The sequence below is a fragment of the Bubalus bubalis genome, chromosome 6 (assembly GCF_019923935.1).
Source record: "Bubalus bubalis isolate 160015118507 breed Murrah chromosome 6, NDDB_SH_1, whole genome shotgun sequence".
Taxonomy (NCBI): Eukaryota; Metazoa; Chordata; class Mammalia; order Artiodactyla; family Bovidae; genus Bubalus; species Bubalus bubalis.
In genome coordinates this window covers 80597832-80613100 of record NC_059162.1, presented here as the reverse complement: position 1 = coordinate 80613100, position 15269 = coordinate 80597832, and the positions used below count along the sequence as shown (strand labels likewise).

At 38.9% G+C, this 15269-nt stretch overlaps 1 protein-coding gene across 4 annotated transcripts in view; it reads left to right on the top strand.

The window, feature by feature from the left end:
• CACHD1 (cache domain containing 1) overlaps positions 1 to 15269 on the top strand; it is a 236091-nt gene that overhangs the window by 78855 nt on the left and 141967 nt on the right. For all 4 annotated transcript variants that reach the window (XM_025288542.3, XM_006059916.4, XR_006551869.2 and 1 more), the window contains exon 2: positions 14973 to 15035. In XM_025288542.3, the coding sequence (XP_025144327.1) occupies positions 14973 to 15035 (63 nt within the window). The remainder of the gene's footprint in view (positions 1 to 14972; positions 15036 to 15269) is intronic.

The following is a 15269-nucleotide window of genomic DNA, read 5'->3' as shown; positions in this document are numbered from 1 at the left end:
TCCCAGGAAGCTTCACACAAAGCTTAGTCTATCTCTAGTTGTGAATTTGGTGCCTGCAAGTGGAGAGCAGCTATTGGTGCCTGAAGATTTGGAATATGCCCCTTTCTTTTCCTCTAAGGGGTCAGTGGTAATGGGAATTTCTATTTCCTTCTCCTTCCCTCTTTTTTATTTTTTAAGGAATTTTTTTTAACCAGACTGTACTTTATAGTCTGTGGAAATGTGGATTTATTCAGAAATTCAATAGGGAATTTTATACAGAAATGTATAGGGAATTGATACAGAAATTCAATATTACTGATATTTCCAGGAGGCTCATAGAAGTGTTTTGATTTGAAAGTGTCATTAATGTAGGATGTATCAAACAGTGATTAGTGGGCATCATCGGGACTACCTGGATGATTCTTGCACATACTGGCCTCCCCAGGGCTCATGGGTCCATTATTTATAGAGGTGGGGGCCCAGGAATCTGCATTTGTTTACAGGCAAATAGGATTTATCTTGTATCTCTAATGAATAATAACCATGACCTTAGTGATGAAAATCCAATTTTCATAGTTGAAAGCACCAACTCTGTGCTTTCCTTCACATTCCTCACATAGATAATAACTTAAGTCCTCACAGCTATGACCTTAACTAGGCATTGAAGTGCAGTTTACATTACATGGCTTTCCCTGGTGGCTCAGATGGTTAAGAATCTGCCAGCCATACAGGAGACCCTGGTTCAATCCCAGGGTCAGGAAGATCCCCTGGCTAAGGAAATGGAAACCTACTCTAGTATTCTCACCTGGGAAATCCCATGGACAGAGGAGACTGGTGGGCTACAGTCCATGGGGTCACAAAGAGTCGGACAGGACTAAGCAACTAACACTTTACAAAATGTCACCCATGGAAAGCGTGTAAGTCAATGGCTTTTAGTATATTTCCAGAGTTGTATAATTATCACCATAATCTATTTTTAAAACATTTCATCATCCCCCAAAGAAACCTTATTCTCATTAGCAGTCACTGCCCAAGGGTAGATATTATTACACCTGTTTTTAGAGGCAGGAAAATGGAGGCTCTGGACATTTAAGCAACCTACCTCCAACTCCCACAGTAAGTAATGGAGCTGAGGACCATGGTCCGACTTCCTTGCTTCTAGAATCCATGATGTTTCCACTATACCATGACCCCCTTTCAGGCACTTAAGACAGATTAAACATTTGTCTGGGGACACGTGCACCCGTGGGTGAGTCATGTCAATGTATGGCAAAAGCCACCACAATATTGTAAAGAAATCATCCTCCAATTAAAATACAGAGATTATTTTAAAAATATTTTTTGGTGGGGAGGATAATTTGAGGTTCTGGTTTTATCCTAGTTCAGTAGTTTTAGGTAATGTATTTTCCTTTCCCATGCTGGCTTTGTAGGGTAAATAAACAGGTTTTAGAGATAAACAACAAGGTCCTACTATATAGTACAGGGAACTATATTCAGTATCCTATGATAAATCTTAATGGAAAAGAATATGTAAAAGAATGCATGTATATGTATAACTGAGTCACTTCACTATACAGCAGAAATTAACACTGTAAATCACCTGCTGCTGCTGCTGCTAAGTCACTTCAGTCGTGTCCGACTCTGTGCGACCCCATAGACGGCAGCCCACCAGGCTCCCCTGTCCCTGGGATTCTCCAGGCAAGAACACTGGAGTGGGTTGCCATTTCCTTCTCCAATGCATGAAAGTGAAAAGTGAAAGTGAAGTCGCTCAGTCATCTCTGACTCCTAGCTACCCCATGGACTGCAGCCCACCAGGCTCCTCCGTCCACGGGATTTTCCAGGCAAGAGTACTGGAGTGGGGTGCCATTGCCTTCTCCTACACTTCAATAAAATGAATTTTTAAAAATGTTTTAGTTTTAGTTCATTATGCAGCATAGTTTGATTTTAAGTTACATTAGAAATCAGCATGACTGGGGCCTTTGCTAGTGGTCCAGTGGTTAAGAATCCGCCTTCCAATGGAGGGGATGCAGGTTCCATCCCTGGTTGGGGAAGTAAGCTCCCACATGCCAAAGGGCAACTAAGCCTGGACCGCAACACGGGTCACTAAAGATCCCACATGCTGAAATGAAGATCCCGCATGCTGCAACTAAGACACAACGCAGCCAAATAAATAAATATTTTTTTAAAAGTCAGCATTACTGAAAGCCAGGAGAAACCAGTGTTTGGTCCTGTCCCTGGTGGTGACTCATACCTCTGTAAGACTTGCTTTCTTCTTCTGTCAACTAAGGGAATTGTTTCAAATCTTTTATTAATTCATTAAGCATTATTAGGCATTTGTGGTGATTATACTAGATGCTGGATATTCAGAGAAAATAATGGCAATATTAATACCAGCTATACTTAATTGGGCAAAAAATATGTCAGACACTGTCCCAGCTGTCATTCCATTTAGTTCTAACTTTCAAACCTAGTAGATAGTGAAGATCATTCTCTTCTCTATGAAGTTGGAAGTATGTCGCTTAAATTCCCACGAGGAAACTTAGTCTTAGACGGTTTAAACAATTTGTGTTGGTCACCCAGCTGAGATGGCTGAGGTCTGGATGATTCCAAAGCCTGGACCTTAGTCCTCACACTGCTATCTAGGCGAGCAGAAGTTGTTCTTGCCTTCACTACTCATGTTTCTAAACAAATACTTGCAGCACAATGTGAAAGTAAATAATTCAGTGAAGGCTGTAAAGGAGGTTTAATTTTCTCACTTCTTTTTGGGTGGGTCCTGAGAAGGCTCAACCCAGATGAGCCTCTGGGTTCTGTTGGAGGCATAGCTTATAATGCCTTTCTCCCTCTCCTGTAGAAGCTATTTGCTTACTATCTGCAGGTGGGTCTTTTAGGACTACTTCACTCCTGTATTACCAGCCAGAACCCTGTTTGTTAAGCAGTACTAGGCTGGGAGGGACCAGCACCTCTGGGATATATTTGCCAACTTCATTTTACTCCTGTGGCCTCCTTGGCCGTGTGTTTACAAAGCCGGACTCGAATAAACTAGACATACAGAGTGTGCTTCTGCAGGTGTTCCCCAGCAAATACTGGGTTGGTCAAAAAGTTCATTCGGGTTTTTCCATATGATGGAATTCCGTTCCTTTCATTTTTTCAAACCCAAATGAACTTTTCTGGCCAATTCTATAACATCAGTAACCAAAAGGAAAGTCGCTTTCTCAAGGACACAACTTGCACGTGGGTTGCTCAAGAAACTTGAAGAAGGCAGTTTGTTGAGCCTGGGAGCCAAGCTTGTCAAGGCACTGGGAGCTAATGGGAAAGCCATTTCCTGAAAATATGGAGTTTTTAATAAGTCTTGTCACTGTGGAAGGCTTCAGAGTGCTGATTTGGAAGAGTTCCTGAAGTTGGGAGGAGGACACAGGAAATCTCAAATGACTTTTTATTCCTGGGAATGGCTGTTCTTTTTGAAGGATTTTTAAAAGCTACTATTTACTGAGCGCTTATTGTATGTAAGGAATAAGTGCTATGTAAGCACTAAACCTCACAAAAGCCCTATGAATTCGCTATTATTGTCACTTCTCTTTTACAAATTAGGAAACGGTGTACATCTAACCTCTCCATAGCCACTCAGCTGGTAACAGGATTTTGTGTGTGTGTGTTTTTTTAACTTTTCTTTTACATTCCTATTTTTTTAAACCCTAAAATCTTGAAAAAACATTTGAGCCAGCATTTATTTATTCATTATAATTATACTGTGAATCTGAGCCCAGGGAACCGTATTCATTGAGATGTGAGTTAATGATTATTGCTGAGAATCATGGCATGCTGGAACCATTGCAGGCAGGCTTGTTACCATGGTATTCAATATGCGTGACAGGCACCCTGGCTGGGAGAGCCTGAAAGATGATACAGTGAGGAGGACCTGGGAGACATTCGTGTAATCATATTAGCATCACATTTATTCCAGAAAGGCTGACTGCTCGGCTTCATGTCTTAATGTCCACATTTAAACTCACCACTCTCAAGATTGGCTTTCTCTACTTAAATTTTCTTGTTAAAATATCCATCCCTCTAATACTTTGCCTCTCCTCCAAGTTTTAGAGATATGTTTATAACATTTTTCCTAATAATTTAAGTCAGATTTTACCAACAAATATAATTTTCTCGACACATCTATTTCATATAGCAGAAAGACCCAGCCTTAGAAGCTGCTCAAAAGTCTAGCCATTGATAGTTCAATAAGATTCTAGTACAACAATAGAGTAGAAATTTTAGGATCACCAAGTTTTATATAATCTAACTCAATTTTTCTCTTTATAGGTTAGGGAAAGTAGATATAGGGAAGCTTAAAGCCTTCATCAGGCATAGAGATGGTTTATACAGAGCTGGTTTATATGGAGTTGCAATTTGACATTGTTAGTTATTAGCATTTGTGACAAATTTAGATTTATAGTTTGTGTGCTTAATGATTATACTAAAAAAAAGCACCTCTTTACATAAAAGGATGTACCAGAAAAATTCTATTTGGATATGGCATAAATGAACATTTCATTTGAAAACCATACAAACAGCCTCACAGTAGCAAGCATATTTTGAAATGTCAAAAACTAGTCTTCAGCTCAGAATGCAACATTGCAACTATGCTTTAAACTCGAACAGTTGCTTTTCATTAAGTTATTTTTAAATCATTTTTTTGAACAAATATTTCTCCATCTCATTCCATAATATTCCATAATATCTATGGAAGTGTTGTAGGGGTTGTAAAATTGAAGAAAACAGTCCCTCGGAGGATTTTATAATTTTACAAAGGAGATAAGACTCATGGGAAAATTTATTTAAGGTCCTTCAAGTGTCATTTGAAGGATCAAAGGCAATCCAGTTCATTTGGCTCCTAAAGTTGTCACAGACCCTTGGGATGGTAACTAGCTTCTAAATGGACTCGATAGTTTTCATTGTGAGAAGGCTTAGCAACAGTGGAGGGAAGTGGGTGCATGCTTCTGAGCATGTGGAATATAAACATTCTTAAAGCACCTATTTCATCATGTCACTCCCCAACTACAAATCCTTTCTAATGGTTCTTTATTTATTGGCAAAGAGACATTTATTCATTTACTCATTCAAAAAATATTTACTCAGTGCCTAGCATATGTGTAAAATCCAACTCCTCTTCCTGGCTTGAAAGACCTCCAGAGTCTAGCCCCATCATTTCTCTTCCATTGAGTTTGGTTTTATTTCCAAAAGCTCCCCTTATGCAACTGACTTTGTGTCGTAACTACTGACTTGCAGGGTCTCTAGATTGTAAGCTTTTCTGCAATAGAAGCAATCTTCTTATCTTTGAACCCCCATTTTCCAAACATACAGACCTGTGCTGAGGAAGTCCATTTTAAGGATTTTCTTAAAGCCAAAGGATGTAGAACATAGGGTCCATGTTACATTCATTTTTGTATCCTTAATATCCAGAACAGTGCCTGGCCCAAAGAACTTAGTAAGACCCTCTCTGTGAATGCTCTGAAATGTTCTCGCCTAAGCTCTTTTTTCTTTTTTCCTATTTAAATCTGACCTCAATTTCAAGCCCATGTCCCATCTCTTCAGAGTCCTGCCTCCCATCTCCCCCACCTCCCCAACCCTCCATGAACTCTGACAGCACCTTGGGTCTGTGCCAGGCATGCTGAGTTCATACGGAGACTGCATTGCACTGTTCACTATTCCTTCTTACTTTTAATTTTTAATTTCTTCCTCCAACTAGAGAGCTCAGTCTAGAGCTATATTTTACATAGTTTCTGACTCGGTCAGAAAGGACATGATTGATTCACTGAGTTATTAACTAAGCATAGTCATTTAAGTCTAGAAAGTAAAGGGTTTCAGGGTTTCCAGTTCCCTTTGTCCTTAATGGATGGATTCCTAAGGACCTGAGCATTTGTGCGGACTTGTGCACACATAGAACACTGAGTACCAAAGACTTTTTTAAAGTGCCCTCCTCTAAGAATAAATGCATAGCCATTTAAATACCCCACCTTTCTTTTTTCCCCTTCAAGGTGAAATTTAAAAAGCCTTAATGGAGATCGAAGGTGTAGGGAATGAGGAAGAGTTAGGAGAGTGGAAGTAGGGGAGTGGAAATCTGGCACCATCTGGAAAGCGAGTCAGCTTTCCATTTCTGAAAGGTTCCACGTGCATTGTCATGAATATTACTTATAGTCAAGTTACACTGGCTAAAGGCTGAATCTTTCCAACATGTGGAACTGATTTGCTTGCCTTTCCCTCTCTTACTCCCTTTGAAAGCCACAACAACAACAACAACAAAAATTCAATAACCCTTCAGAAGCTTTATTGCATTAAGGGAAGTGTTTCTGTCTTGTTTTGCCCGTCTTTGTTCTCTGGGTTCATATTTACCCACTGACTCTCCTGGTTTCAATGCTACAACAGGAAATCAAGTGATCAAGGCTAGAAACTTTGCTTGCTGAGATTATTGCTTTAGATTTCCCCGGCTAAATCAGACTGCAGCCTATTGCTTTTCCCCTGCAATTTCTGTTGAGGGGTAGAGTAGACCAAAACGAGCAGCCCTTTGTAAAGGTGACAGTTGTCACCGATGTGTGACTCCATGCCAAGCTTCCTTGCTACTCAGAGCTTCTGTTGGTATGAAGGGTGTTAACTGCCTTCAGATTAAGGAATTCATAATTTGAGTTCTTCTGCAAGCTTAAAGTAGCCAAGGGGCTGTGTGTGTATGTACTTAGAGCCTGAAGAGGCCAGGGAAGGAAAAACAGGTAATGGAGGAAGACTCTATTAATAGCTAGTTGAGAGAAGGGGAAGTTTTTTATCTTAAAGAGAAAGGACACTTTCTTCCCTTTTTCGCTAGCTGATTGAGTGACAGGCCAAACTAACGGTCTGATGACTTAATACCTAAATTAATGGGTGAACACATGCTTATTTATGCTTACTATGTACAATTCACTGTGGTAAGGAATCATGGCATGGACCAGTTATCAAAGAATTTACAACAAAGTCAGAACCTAGAAGTCCAAAAGAGTGGAATGAAATAAACTGTAAACAGTAGTTGGTTTTTACTGGGTGGTCAGACAAGAGATTATTTTTCCCTTCTTCTTCCTTTACATATTTTCAAATTTTCTACAATGTATTGTTTTAATTGTAGCATAGACTGTCTGTATTGCAGAGATTCAGAGAAGGGAGACATTACCTTTGGGAAGTTGTTAAGAATGAGGTGGGACTTGAGTTGGTAAATATTTATACAGGTATTTTTGCTCCCTTATACCTCTAACCATCATAGAATTAACTGTCATTAACAGAATATTGTTAAGAGGTTAACATAAATGGAATAGAAGAATAATAGAATAACTATCAAGATTGTTTGAATAACTATCATAATGGTATGTGAAATATATTCATAATGTTTTTAGTAAATTTATCTTCACATGAATCAGGTTAACATACATGACGTTCCTAATGCTGGACAGATAGTAGCATTAGCTATTATCATTTTTTATATATAGCAACTGTAAAACAAAATAAGGAAGTCTGTTGGGCAGGACATGTGTACAGGGTACCATTTGCACAGGGTCATCTATTGTATACTGATTAGTTTTGTTTTAAATTCCCAATCTAGGCGTCTTCCTCTACTATGATTTTCAGTACCTAAGCATTTCCTTTTGTCATGATCTGCAATAGCCCTGTTTCTTGCAAATCACCATGGTATCCAAGATCAGTTTTTTATAGTAAGGATGAAGCATGAGACCCTGTACTTATTTTTTCTTCTGTAAGCTCTCAAGGTGGTGATCTTGTACGAATGATTCTTTGTAGAGTTTAGTTGTAACTCCGAATTTATGTCCTTTTTTTTTCTAGTGTGTCAACTCTTTGAAAAATATGTCTTTATCCATCATAAAGAAAATTCATGCTCCATTTTGAGATTGGGGGGTTGGGGAGGAGGGAATATATGTTCTGGATTCATTATTCGCAGGCAAGCCCTGTTACTATTTGAGTCATTTTCTAGATTTTACCTAAGTTTTCTTTATTAAGATGATGATTATATAGAGGATGATACATAAACTTTGGAGTAAGGCAAATTTTGCACCCAGACTTGGCCACTTACTTACAGTGTTCTATATTTGGGCAAACTAAACTCAGAACCTGTTTTCTCACATGTAAAATGATGACATAGTAACTACTATGAAGAGTTGTTGTTTTAAGTGAAATGTGTTGCAAAGCACCTGAATCCATTCTGTGCCCTTGTTAATATATATGATAACACTTACGTATAATGTAACCCCCCACACATATAATTAGAACAGTATGTGTATATTTAAATGCTGATTTTAAAATATGAACAATAAGAAAAGTAATCGTAAACATTTTTATTAGCTGCGCAATATATTTTTGATTGGATGAAGAGTAATTAATTGGTTCCCCTGTTGTTAGTTACTTAGGTTATTATTTTTAGTGGTAACCTTTTTAACACTCTTAATAAACTCTTTTCTGGAGTTACCTGTATCCAGAATGAACAAGTTTAGAGATTTTTTTCAGTGATGGAGATTTCTGGCACCAGATTTGTGATCTCAGAATGAGAATGATGAGAGTGACCTTATAAAATGTCATTTTTCTGGACTGTCTATATGTTTTTCAGAGTGAGGTTAAACAGTTTGGTAAAAATCAGACGATTCCTATTCTGGGCAGAAGCAATCCTTTATAACCTAGTAGAAGTTTATTCATGGAGTATGCTTTAGGGGAGAATAAAGTTATACATATGTTTTCTTCCCTGAAACACTTAAAAATTAAGTTGTCATTAATTCCCTGTCCAGTGGTTGTTGGAGTTTGTATTAATGACAGCACTTTCTCTTTTAAGGGTTAATGTTGGTCAACATCTCGAGATAACAGTGGTGACCTATATTTTCTTCCCCTTTGGCCTCAATTCCTAGAATGGTAGGAAGAGATCCAGAGAGGAATGAAGCTGTTAGTGAATTTGTCAGCCAAACTGGCTTGCGACAGAGAGCTGTAAACATCAAGAGAATACGCTTTCGAATTAAAATTCAGTCCTGCATTTTCTTAGCAAAGATCAGGGAAGGAGACCAACAGAATCTCATTAGATTTGCAGAGGTATTTATTTCTCTGCTGTGGTTTTGTGCTCTACCATTCATTTAAACATCTAGTTAAAATTTGGCAGAGCTGTTGGCGGAGTGAAGGTGGGGCCAACTGTCTGGATTGACCATCTTATTGAACACTCTTGTAATTGTTGCTATTCCAGTTAAGTAGAACTCTCTTGCCCTCTGTTAAGCAGACTCAATTAAATAGAGAGATTTGGGAGGGAAAGATAGTGGGTAGGGAGGCTGGGTCAATGGAATGAGGACTTGGGGACAGGCGAGGACTAAAGTGGGAAAGTAGCCACCACCACCCCACCCCCCTGCCGGTACACACTCACACCCACTGCCCCCTCCCCCTCCCCCTGTCCCCCACACACACCAGGATGTCTTTGTTTTTTTCTTCCCTTGCAACAGAGGTCTGGGGAAACTGTATTCAAGTGCTCTTTAATTTCCTCTTGGGGGGAGGAGGAGGAATGCAGTTCTTAGGAAATAAAAGAACAATATATACAGAGGCAATGTGATTAACTTGCATTATATAAGTTTAGATCATCCGAGTTGGATGAGATTCTAATAAAGACACCTTTTTTATTTTCTTGCTGAAAATTCAAGTTAGTACAGTACCATTGAATGGGAAGCTGAACAACTAAGTCACGTTGTATACCTAGGGTGTGAGAGTAATTAATATGTAGCCTCAGGGAAGGCTCAGGAGACCTTATCTTTGCATTGCTAAGTAACTCCTCAGTATTGGTACCGTCCAGTTTCATCTGGATTGCAGAGTGAGATGTAGATTCTTTTTTGAGTATAGCCCAGTTAATAGATTATTGTTCTTTTTAGAAATGTAGAAATAATTTTTTTAAATATACAAAAAAAAGTTTGTCTAGGGTGCATTTTAAAGAGACTGCCTAGAGTGTGCATATAAATTAGATTTATTGCAGTATAGCATATACACAACACAGTGTACTGTCATATATAGTTGGATGAGCCCTCAACAAAAGCACACACATCCTTGTAACCAGCACCTCGATCAAAAGACAGAACACTTCAGCATCCCAGAAGCAGCCTTCACATCCTAATCAGTTGAAGGCAACCACTATCCTGGCTTCTAATCAGCTAGATTGGCTTTGCCTGGTTTTGAACTTGATAGAAATGGGATTTCATTCTTTGTGTCCTGGTGTCTAGCTTCTTTTGCTCAGTGTTGCTTGTGAGAGTCATCATGTTGATGCATGTTGTAATTGTGTGTTCATTTCATCTCACCCAAATACTCCACCCTGTGAATTCACACAATTTGTCTATTCTGTTGCTGATAGGCATTCATATAATTTCCAGGTTGGGGCTCTTATGAGTAGTACTGTTATGAACATTCTTAAGTTTTTCTTTTGATAAACATGTACACATTTCTGCTAGGTATATACCAGGATAGGAACTGCTAGGACATAGGATATGCAAATAATTTAGAAGATATTGTCAGTTTTCCAGGCTATGTGTTCTAATGAGAGAAAGGTCAGTTTTATCTTTAGATCAGGGTATTCAGTTGCCCTGAGCTGCATCTTCTTGTTGTTCTTTTAATTATGGAAATAAATATGACTGACAAAAAGGGGTTGGTGAACTATTATCCTTAAAATAACTTGTTTAAAAAAAAAAGACTCCTCACCCATTTTAATGATCTGTTCATTATACAACAAAGTGTATTTTTATTTCTAGTATTTGGCAAGAATGAGAAAGAATAGTGGGCAAGAACAAGCCTTTACTTCCAGGGATTTGTGCATTGAGGAGATTGACTTCAAACCCCTTCCAGCTTGTGTTCGAATTAAGAGTTCAAATGTCTGGAATTCCCTTGGTCCTCCAGGGAACTGGAATAAGGGAAAATGACAACTTGGAAATAGAATGTAGAATGCCCACTCCACCCATCTGTACCCTAACTCTGTTACTGAGAGTAAATCCTCAGAGAGGATGAACAGTCTGACCTTTTGGGATTGCTTCTTCAGGTCATGCTTTAAGAAAACTTTTTTGCACTTTCACTTTTCAAATTGTCCAACAACCAAGAAATTCTTGCAGTCACCAAATGTCAGTTAGGTATACTGTTTGCAATTCCTAGCTCTCAAATTAGAAATAAAATCTACAGAAAACTCTATATTCTATTCCTTTCACAATTTTAGGTAGCGACAGAAAGTAATAAAAGATAAAGTCTTTGGGACTCCTGTGTGTATGTGCTCACTTGTGTCGGACTTTTTCTGAACTATAGCCTGCAAGGATCTTCTGTCCACGGGATTTTCCAGGCAAGAGTACTGGAAGAGGTTGCCATTTCCTTCTCCAGGGGATCTGCCCAACCCAGGGATTGAAACCATATTTAATTACTCCTGACACTGGTTTTATATATAAAATGTTAAACATATATAAAGTGTTACATATATATAAAATGTTACACCAGCACATTATATCTTGCTTGAAATGGATAGAAAAAAAAAATCATTTTTTTCCTGCATGCAGATTATCCTTAAGAAAAAGATAATGTGAATAAATTTATTAGCTGTGCTAGAAAAAATGCCTGTTTTTAATTTAACCTAGGTTTAGACTTCAGTACTTGAAATTTTTTTTGTTTTTAACCTGTGATACATTGAAGTTTTGAGCTTTAGTTTTTAATCTGTAAAATTGGTTTCAGATCACTGCCGACCACATAGGGTTATTGTGGAGATGAAATGAGATCATTTATGTGAAATTGTAAACTATGAAAGTACTAAGCCTAATAAGCCTTTGAGAGCTGGACTTTGCAGGCGTTGCATTTTAGGAAAGATTATTACTGTCCATTAGACCAGATCAGATCAGACCAGTCGCTCAGTCGTGTCCGACTCTCTGCGACCCCATGAATAGCAGCACGCCAGGCCTCCCTGTCTATCACCAACTCCCAGAGTTCACTCAGACTCATGTCCATCGAGTCTGTGATGCCATCCAGCCATCTCATCCTCTGTTGTCCATTTCTCCTCCTGCCCCCAATCCCTCCCAGCATCAGAGTCTTTTCCAATGAGTCCATTAATTTAGAGCATAATGGAAATTCACTCTATATCTTGAAATACTGTGCTTACTACTATTAAACTTGCACCAGACATGGCTGGCTGATCTGTTTAGTTGTGTTAATTGTCTAGTTTCTTCTGGCTTTTCACTAACACCCCACGCCCCAGTGGGGAAAGGAGAGGGGCAAAAAAGTGTTTGCTTGGTGACATCTCCAAGCTATTATTCTAGCAGGCCACCTTTCACTTCTTGGGGTGGTTAGAGGGTTGTGTAAAATAAGTAGTTTGCAGGGTCACTGCTGCTCATGTCTATAACTTCTTTCTTTGAAAATTTTCTTTTACCCACCATATTTATTAGGTGTCAAGAATATAGAAATGCTTACAAGCCATATAAAGCTCTATGTAAAGTATTGGCTGTCATTATTAATAATTATCAGGATAATGAATGTGTAAAACAGGGACTGAACACAGCCTGGCAAACACTTCCAGGCTTATATTCCTTATTACTACTGAGGAGCTCGATTTTCTTTTAACAACAAAGAAGAGGGAAGGATCTGGGTTCCTTACGAGGTGTGGCCATTGGTGGATGTTGGCTTGAGCAAAGTGGATCTGATTTGCTTCCCAGGATACGGGTTGCTCCATCAGTCCCTCTTGTAGGAACATCTTCCAGGACAGGACAGATAATGTATCCCCTGAAATTTCACTGCCAGAAATGAAATAAGAAATTGACCACACTCTTTCACATCTAGAGACACTACATGAATTGTGTTAATTCATGTTATGTTATTCACTTTAATAAAAGTGCACTCTTGGTACCAAGCAGGTTGTAAAAATCAAATTACACAAAAACTGTATATGGTCTGAGAGTTAGGTGACGGTGACATTGACCCAGTCTCTAAAAGCGTTGTTGTCTAGCTAACTAAGGTATTCTCTAGAAAACTGGGGCTGGAGGTCTTCAGATTCATAATCCCTTCTCCAAAACCAGATCTGTTTTAGAATTCAGGATCCTGATATACCATGATGTCAAACACCCTGAATGAGATCTAAACCAGAACCCTATAATGAGATGCATTAATACATCTGCATCATAAAGAATAAATCCCCAGGCTAAGTGGTTTAATAAAGACTATAAATACAAGTTAGGATTTACTGCCAATAAGTTCAGATCATGTCATATTTTGTCAGCAAATGTGTTATGCGCACCTTTTGATTTTCAGGGACTTTTGAATTTTGGAACTATGCATAAGGGATTGTTGATCTGCATTATGTTTGGGTGTTAGCTCCTAATAGGAGTTCCTTTCATATATGTTAAGATACCATGTAACAACTGCTCATGAGACACTAGGGTGAGTAGCACCATTTTGCTGGGGGCGGGGGGAGAGGGGGGAGCTGGGTTCAAATTCCAGCCATGAAGAGTGACTTTGGGAAGGTTATGTAATTTCCCAGGGTCTTAGTTTTTTTGTCTTTGGGGCTGCAGGAATTATTACATAAGATATGCACACGAGGTACAATGTACATTGCATTAGGCACTCTTTAAAATGTGTCCATTTCCTCATCTATATAAGGAGCAAAGAGTTGGACACAACTGAGCAACTGAACTGAACTGAACTGAATGGTGCTTGTCACAGAAGTGTTTTATGAGTCCTAAATAGATGTAACCTGCTTTCCTATCAGCAGAGTCGTTTTTAGGGAAAAAAGACAATAAATATGAATGAATGAATGGCTCATTGAAAATTATGATATTCATAATTAGAATTTTCCAGACTGTAATTCCATCCCATTTCGTCTCAATCCTTCCAAACTGCTTCCCTTCCCCCAGCAGCAACCCCCTATTCCACTCCTCCCCAAGCCCCAGCACCTTGATCTTCCTTCATTTGCACAGCACTTGATGAACTTGGCACTTGTCTTCCTCACCACAACCATGCAGGTGTGTGAGGCTGTCTGGGAAGCTGTCCCAGACGCTGACAAACCCTTGGCAGTGGGATAGAAAGGCAAAAGGCAAAAGGCTGACATCTCCAGATCTGACTGCTTGCTCATCTGGAGAGTTCCAGAGGTATCTTTAAAGTTTTAGGATAAATGATGAGGCTGCTGTACTTTTTTATTCCCCCCAGCCCCTAACGGATACATCTCTTGGGTTCTCTATTTTTTTTTTCTTTTTCAGTTGGTTATAGTCCAGTCACTTGTGATTGGTCAGTAAACGTGGGGTTTGGTAGAGTTGTAAGTCTGCAAGATGTAAATGCCAGCAGTGGCTGCAGGAGTGGGTATCAGGGAGGCAGAGACCAGGGGAAGAATGTGTGTGCTTGTGTGCCACAGCTTGGACTGATGTCTTGGCGTGGTTGTCGTATTTCCTGGCATGTAAGGATTGGATCCTCTCTTAAGGCCACATGTATTTGGCAAGCCCTGTTATACTAGTTTTTCAAAGGGGTGCTTAGGTAAAGAAGGTGATAGATAATATTGGGTAGGTACCAGTTGGACAGGGACATGAGAGAATATGGAAAAAATCCTTTTTAAAGAGCTTTATTACATTAGATTGTAGTGTCTGTAAACAATTACTGCATTCAGGGAGTTGCAGGGCTTAAATGAGAAACACAGCTTTGTCAGATTATACCAGTCGGATAAAATGGCATGGGCTCCGGAAATCTATAATTAAATGTATTTTTGAAAATGAAAAATATAGCGTAACATCTGGTTTATTTCACTGCAGAAGTGCCTGGGTATTGCTTCCATCAGTGTGATTGACTCTGGCTGATATTTGGATTTCTCTGTGTAAAGTAACTATTTTAATTAAATTTTTTCTGCTTGATTCTCTTTGTGCTGTAAACAGATTATTCACACACACACATTCATATAGAAAATGGTTTGCCTTATTTAGAAAATCTAATGTTTGTTCATTTTCTGTTCCTTGCAGCGGATATTCAACTCCTTTGTTTACACTGAGAAAATTTCAAATGGAGAAAGTGAAGTGCAGCAGGTAAGAGGTGATGGGCACACTTGGCATTCTCTGTCTTTGGATTGCTTTTGGCTTCATGACTCTTTCCAGTCTCCATGTGAGGTTGTCTGTTGCTCTTTATATATGATTTCATACACATCTTAGGCAAATGGTGACAACCTCCCACTTAGGTTCTGACAAGCAATTGGGATAATGGTTATAGGATGGTTTTCTGCTATACACTGAAAATACTATTTAGTCCCTTGTTATTTTTTT